The sequence below is a fragment of the Orycteropus afer genome, unplaced genomic scaffold, assembly GCF_000298275.1.
Source record: "Orycteropus afer afer isolate SDZICR_OR568_19922 unplaced genomic scaffold, OryAfe1.0 scaffold00018, whole genome shotgun sequence".
Taxonomy (NCBI): Eukaryota; Metazoa; Chordata; class Mammalia; order Tubulidentata; family Orycteropodidae; genus Orycteropus; species Orycteropus afer.
This window is the reverse complement of record NW_006921605.1, coordinates 16,685,471-16,693,242: the sequence shown is the minus strand read 5'-3', so window position 1 is coordinate 16,693,242 and position 7,772 is coordinate 16,685,471. Positions and strand designations below refer to the sequence as shown.

Here is a 7,772-nt window from a genome sequence, read left to right as displayed (position 1 = left end):
CGGTTTGCTTTCTAGAAGGGTTAACCTACAGCCAGATGTGACGTTTACATAATTAAACTGGACACTGGACGTTATGTCGTCTTCCACTAAGATAATGCTCCTTGGTTGTAAGACAGAGACCCTGAACAGTTGATCACATTTGGACTAAAAACCCTACAATTTTCAGGCCTCCATCTGGAACAAGAAAAAGGCCGTGGCCTTAAAATTTTAGGGTTAAGGATCACTTCCCACTGCATGTGGGGCTAGGGGCTGGGGAGGTTTTTGTTCTGGTCGGTGAGTTTCATACTGCGCTCTGTAAGATGGGGTGCACAAACTGGGGGTTGACATACGAGAACCCTTCAAAATCAGACTGGTCTATATTAGCAATGACCAGCTGGTCAGGCGGCGTTAAGACGGGCTGCCCTCGTGTGAAGAACTTGTCAAAGTTTTCTGCTCCTTTGCCACACTGTGGAGAGAAGAGAAGAAGAACAAACAATCAGTCAACAGCACAAGGCATGGGAGAAGTTCTCTGAGAGCCCTTCACGGAAAACAGGGGCTGGTGGGGCGGAAACAAATTCGGAGGGCTCGCAGGTACTCGGTTCAAAAGCCAGGCACAGCAGACAGTTAACACAGTTACTCAGTAGAAAAGCTTCAGATACTCATGGACCTGAGAACCTGGGGGAAACGTGCTACCGGCATTAAGGTGGCAGTGAGGAGTCAGCCTCTGATCTCCCTCCACCTGATGGAGCCCACACAGCTATAAATACCATGCCATGCTCACGTGGGCCATCGGGCATGGTCCCATTGTGAAAAGGCCAGTCCATTGTTTGGGACAGGAAGCAGCTACCGCAGAACTGAGACAATGAAGTCATTGCCCCACAGCTGGCACTTCACCAGTCTTTGTAATAAAGTAAAAGCTATGCTATCTCAGTATTCCAACTGGGATATTCCAGAAACCCTGACCTCCAAATTCATCAAGTATGAGGTGCGCACGGTGGCAAGGTTGGGCAATTGCATCTTGGGCCCAGCTGGAACTTAAACATACCCAGATCCATCTGGGCAGCTGACACGTAGGTTGACTCGGTGTTCATTTGCAGGGTTGTCTCAGGCTGGGGGAGGTTTGCACTGCTGCCTTGGGGACAGTGGGGAGGCCAGCAAAGCCCGCTGTCTGTCTTGGATACTCTTTCGCTCCAGGGACCATAAGGACACTCTATGCAGATGGAGGCTACAGGCAGAGCTGCCTCTTAGGGTCTCAGAGACTCACAGTAACTTTAGCAGCACCCAGGAGCCCGACCCTGGAGGACAGTGGTGTCTTCCTCATTGCTCTAGCCACACTGAAGGACTGTGGCATGCTGAGTCCCTGCGATGAGAGGGAGACCCTGAACCAGGGAGTCGTGGGAGTGTCACAGGTGACACAATTAATTATTGTCAATATGTTGCAAATTGCCACCCTTTTACCATAGGAAGGAGCGCAACGGTTAAGTGCCAGACTGTTAACCAAAAGGTTGGTGGTTTGAACCCACCAGCAGCTCCACAGGAGAAAAGACTTGGTGATCTATTCCCATAAAGATTACAGCCTAGCAAACCCCATGGGGCAGTTCCACCCTGTTCTACAGGGTCTCTAGGAGTCAGAATTGACTTGCCAGCACACAACAATGGTACCACACGGGGTAATGTGAATTACTTCTGAGTTAGCAGGAATTTTAAACTAAGCATGCATTCTTGGGTTTTCAACAGGGGATACCTCTAGGTAAGCTGTGAAGTGGGGTGCACTGGGAGAATGTTCACAGCTCTCTCCCTGGGCTGCTGTGACACTTAAACGTCGTGTTCATACTGAACCCAGTGCAGCGAGAACTCACTGTGCGCTGCTGCTCTTTGTCTGAGGGCAGTGTTGGCACAGGTGCTGTCCCTGCCCACCTCCTTTTCCCATCCCTTTCCTATAAGCATTCCTGAGAATCGAGTTCCACCCTCCTATCATTGACTAAAACTTGCTTCTGAGCACCTGTTGAGGTGGGAAGCACGTCATAAGTTCAAAATCAGGTCTTCAGATTGATAGCTTCCCTCCCTGAAGTTATTGCCATTTTACTGAGCGATGGCCCTTTCTTAACCAAGGGGTTTGGGACTGCAGTGACTGCTGGGTTTGTGTGCAGCAGAGGAAGAGGGTAGGAGGCAGGGGAGTCTTTGGAAGCCCTTCAAATCATGCGGCAGAGACCAGATGGACAGCGAGGCCTGCTCATCACACGGTCCTGCTGCCTGCCCATGGGATAGCAAAGCTTTTGCTCCAGCGTACCACCTCTCCATGGACAAGAAGGGCTTCAAAGCAAAGGCCAAGAGAGGCAAACACCCGCCACTCACATCACTCACATGCACAGGCCGTTCTGAACTGCTCACAGAGTCTCCTTGAGGAACAAATAAGGGCGTGCTGCTTCTTCCCAGGAACTAAAATGGATTCACCCATTAAAAAGTACTTGATTCACCATTAGAAAGCCAAACAAAGCAGCAAACAGGAACCACTTCCATGGGCCACTGTGTTCAGATACTGCTGTGATGGTAACACCAGCTGAAGAAGTGCCCTTCTTTGAATATACCAGTGGTTCTCAACAAGGGGGGATTCTGCCTCCCCCCCCCCCGGGGATGCGTGGCAACGTTGGAGGACATTTTTGGTTGTCACGACTTGGGCAGAGGGTGCTGTTGGCATCTAGAAGTCAGAGATGCTGCTAAACATCCTGCCGTGCACAGGGTACTCACCCACCCCACCCCAAAACAAAGAGCTATCCAATTCGAAATGTCCGTTATGCTACTATTGAGAAACCCTGGGATATACCAAGACTAATGCGAGGTTAGTGTGGAAGTTCAAACAAGGACATTAGGCAGGAACGGCCATGTGTTAGAACAAAGATAGGAGAAGCTGCAGAAGAAGCCCAAGGCAGAAGCGTCGTAAGCAGGTGTTACAGCCTCCCTGGCACTGGCTTGGAGAAGAGCACCTCTTAGGAGCCTGACGAATTACTCATTGCCTGGAAGGATTCCAGTCAATCTACTGGAAGTGCTCCTGGAGGCTGGGGCGTGTCCTCCCTTAGTAAGAGACCACTGAACTTCTCTCTGTCTCACTAACCATGCAGTGATGACCAAGAAGGACTTTCTGGGGGCAAATAACAAGTAAGTAAATAAGTAAATGAGTGACTGACTGAGTGAATGAATGAATGTGAAGCACCTAAAAGGAAGAGCAAGGCAAGCCACAGGAAAATGCTCTCTTGTCATTAACTAACACCTATCTATCTCGATCTGGACTTGTGAATTTGCCCTATGAAAAGACTGCACAAGTCTTACTCTTTGAGTACCATCTTAATGGTCACCAATCTTCTACTGGTAAGTTGCAACATCATGGCTTATGTGCCAAGGAGAAATATAAAGCAAACTAAGAGGAGAGTTATTGGAGACCATGTGAATATCAACGTTGAGAAGCCAGGGGATGGGGATGGTGCTCGAGGACATCAGACTGATTCTAAGGCTGGTGTCAGAGAAGCCACCTCTGAGGCTCCTCCAGGCACAGTAACACAGGGGCCTAAAGGCCTCGCTGGTTACAACCCCAGCGCTCTGGCTGTGCTGATGGCTGCAGAGCTAAGGGGAGGATTACAGAGCCCAGAGAAACACCAATTCTGTTCTGCAATCACCTGGAATGGTGCCTCAACTATTAGTCTCAAGACTGCTCATCTCCTGAAACATCTTCCTTTCCCTTCCCTTCCCTCTAAATCTCTTGGGAATTTATCCTAAAGAAGGCGAAATCTCATATTTAGCAAATGAAAAGTCTTTCTCAAACCCAATCACTCAGGTAAAGAGACCCAAGGCAAGAACAGGCCTAGGAGGAAGAGGAAAAAATCTGAGCTACTGAAAGATTCAGAAATATCAAGAATGGAACAGAAAAGGGCTCTGAGTAGACCTCAGCCAGTGGTGGGAGGAAAACCCTGCAAAGATAGAGGGTGAGCCTGAGGATATTGAACTACTTGTTCTTCAAGATGTTTGTGTGAGGAACTGTAGCTACCCCCATGTCACCATCACCTTCTGCTGAAAAGGACAATGAAAACCACAGCTCTTTGGATCCCCAAGGAAAATATCAACAATAGCTTCAAAAGCTATTGTACTCTTAATGCAAAAAAGTCTTCCTACCATTGCTGGATGGGCAATGGGCCTCAGGCACCACCTTGCATCTGAGCTGGGAGCAAGGAGAGGCACTGAGACTAAAGGACACCTAGTGGGATTTGTGAACATGTGAATGAACAAGAGAGAGAGTGAAAAATGATGCTAGCTGGGCTGCCAGGCAGACTCCCAACCTTCCCCAGGGGTGAAGCAGGAAGGTTATTACCACAGCCACTTGAAGGGCGGCTGCCTCGAGGGTAGTCAGTGACAAGTGACAACAGGCAGTTGGATTACCCATGGCCTGAGAGCTTCAGGCTGCCCAATGCACAGCAGTTAGAAGCAGCATGTGTTTCTCATAAGCAAACTCCCTGGCTGGGTGTAGACTGTCTTCACCTCCATTGGCCACCCATACCTTTTACCAGCTGAGGCTTTTGCCAGTTGGGATGTGACACACCCCAAAGGTGGTGTGCAACAAAGATGGCAGACGTAGGAGGAGGTGGCCCAGACCACAATGGGCCAGCGTGTGAGCCGAGGAGTTCCTCGGGTGCTCCCGAGACCAGACAAGGTCTGTATTCACAGGGTAGCGACACCTGAGGGAAAATGGGAGGCAAGGCCAGCAAAGGAGCAGGCTGGGGGTCACAGCCCCAGAGAATAGCTTTGGGCAACTCACTGCACCTCTTTCAGTCTCTGTTTGAACATCTGTAACATGGGGACATGAATATCCACCTTCCAACGCTGTCGTGAGGACTGAGTGAGTGAGGGTGTGCGAGACCCTTGTAAACGGTAAGGCATGAAGCAGACGTTAGGTACAGCATTTACAGCTAGAGCCTGCATGTAAAAGGCACACGCTCATATCTGAGGAATGAATGGAAGCTGCTAATAATCTGCCTTCCCAATCTCCCTCCATGCTTCATCCCTGGATTGAGGAATTGACACCTCGGTTGTTCCTGACATTCATACCCCATTTAGTAAGATCATCAATTAATAAGATGACCCCCAGAGATGTCAGGCATGGTGGGTGGAAACGTTACAAAGCATGGGTGAAGTTGTCCCTGAAGGGAGAGCCACAACTCCAGGTGGGATATGGGATTGGCACTGTTTCCTCATCCAGAGCTCACGTGGCAAATAGTGCATCTCCCGTCCCCCCCACCACACACACACCCCGGCAATGTGTTTTGTGTAAAGGTTTGTCAGGAAGAGCATGAGCCTGTCCTACAGAAGCTGGCTTCCTGGCTGTTGTCTTACCCGTGAGGGGCTACTGGGAATAAACAATATGTGTATGGGTCTCAATTCTGACCTTGTCCTCACAGTCTCTGTCATGCAGAATATAATCCCATGGTCACTGGTATGAAAGTTAGGGTAGATGTGAGGCATTAGAAAACCAATAAACCAAACCCTAGAACAGGAAGAGAGCAGGACAAACAGCAGAAGCGGGTGGCAAAACTAATGAGAGTGGAAACACAGAAAGGTGGGGGTGTCTCTTATAGTTACCGGAGGCAGCAGGATGAACACTGTCTTCATGGAGAGGTGTTACTTGGATCTCAAGTCCTAGTGATGGGGGTTGACCTTAGCATCACATCATGGTCTAAGAGAGTGCATAAGTACTAACACCACCACTGTCTGCAGACGGCTGACTCAAGGTTGTACACCATCCTCATTTAAGTTAAATAACCAACAGCAGAAATAAGCTGGAACATTCTGCTTTGGGACTGTTGGGAGGCAATGGTTACACTATGGATCTATTGAGTAAAGGTGTTTACCCACTGGGAGGCAGCCAGGTAGCCATGGGGCTGCCCCAAGGAAGATCAGCATGCTCAGCGAATGGTCTTCCGTGCATGACCAAGACAAACAGGGACACACGGTTAGGGGTTAAAGAGTGAAGTTAGTTTGCCCATGTAGTCACCCAAGGTTCTGTAAATGTGCTCACCGAAGGCCTGGATGCCCACTGAAGCCAGTGCATTTTGGTACAGAAAGTCTGGAGAATAAGAACGGACAGAGGACAGCATTTGGAGAACGGTCAGCTCCTGGCCTTGCAGCTCGGGAGCCGGGAATGGCCATGGAAGGAATGCCATAAACCCACGAGCTGACACAAAAACATGTCCAAGACACATCGTTAAGTGAAAGATGCAAGGTGCAAACTAGACCACAGGGCCCAACCTTATGTATGTGCACCTCATTCATGCACACGACTTTCTGGAAGGTTATAGAAAAGACAGTGAACAAACAGTAGGATTGGGGTTGGGAAGGAAGAGATACCGAGTTTTTCTTTTATGACCTCCTCTGCTGCTAACTGTCTATCTCACCACATGCAAATAGTAGCTTTACAGTAATTTTTAAAAAAGAGATTGAGACCTGCTTCAATCTTGCAAATGAATTCTGGTGGCACAGGGTTTAAAGCACCCAGCTGCTAGCCAAAAGGCTGGCAGTTTGAACCCACTAGCCACTCCATGCGAAAAAGATGAGGCTATCTGACTCGACGGCAAATAACAACAACACCACCACCTACTTCTGTCAATATCTACTGCCCATAGGGCGGTTCTATCCTGTTCCACAGGCTGCCTATGAGTCAGAATTGACTTGATGGCAACAGGTGTTTGGTTTTTCACTCTAGCAAGCATTATCTGTGACAAGAGATTGCACGCAGGCTTTGGTTTCTTGGGCAAAATTGAACAGCACTGTCTCCCCTATCACCTTAGAGCATCATCTCGGAAAGGACCAAGCCTGTTCTGAAGGAGGCTAGTTTACTGATCAGTTTGCTGACACACTCAGGCTACTAGCCACATGCTGCAAGAGAGAATTCTTGTAGTTCTGAGAGCCCCATGTGTGAGGGCAAAGGCTCTGGCTTAGCATGTGTTGTGGGGTAAAAGCATATGTTTGGTATGGCCTTTCTTTCTATTGGTGGTCAGCTTCAGAGGTTTCCCAAGGGACAGTGCTAGCATGACCACCATCACGAGGAACTTCCACTCAACACTGGGAACTGCCAGCCCTCAGAGCCTGAGGTGGCACTGGGCTCTGCATTCACCCTGCCACTTGTCCCCAGCGCCCCGGAAGCCTTACTGAGCTCTTATTCATATCAATGGTTATTTTAAGTCCCTCATTTCTTCTAAGTTCTCTTTCAAGCAGAAAAGTGTTTAGAAGAATAATTAGCAAAGCACAGGAAAATTGTTCGCTTCTTACTATTCAAGCCAAAGATGTTGTCTCTGACTGGTTGAAAGGCTTAACACAAACCCCAATGCATCATAATGTGACATAGTCTAGTCTCTTAAGACTGGTCAGCATTGGATGTTGTTGGTGAAGGTCACTCTGAGTCTCATGGATCACAATTTTAATTAGGGTCCTTGATACCAGCTCAACAGAAAAGTCAAGAGAACGAGCCTACCTGCTGCCCTGGAGGAGAGATGAGGTGCCACTCAAGGCTGCCTGAAGGTTTGTAGGGTTAGACCATCACTCCAGGGCCCCTCCTCCTCCTGTCTAGAGAGACACTGCTCTGCATAAGTGATTTATCAGAGTACAGGTTAAAAGAATCCAGTACCAGGAGATGTCCTTGTTTTTAGGAAATACACATGGAAATGAAACTCAACTAAAAAAAATGGAAGCTCTGGTAGCGTAGCGCCTAAGGCATCTCTGACTGCTAACCAGAAGGCTGGCGGTTCAAACCC

General features: G+C 48.7%; 1 protein-coding gene across 1 annotated transcript in view; it reads right to left on the bottom strand.

The window, feature by feature from the left end:
- Nucleotides 1-280: 280 nt before the first annotated feature.
- PRKCA (protein kinase C alpha) overlaps nucleotides 281-7,772 on the bottom strand; it is a 521,371-nt gene continuing 513,879 nt past the window's right edge. Inside the window, exon 16 of the mRNA XM_007959900.1 lies at nucleotides 281-445. Coding sequence (XP_007958091.1) covers nucleotides 281-445 — 165 coding nt within the window. The remainder of the gene's footprint in view (nucleotides 446-7,772) is intronic.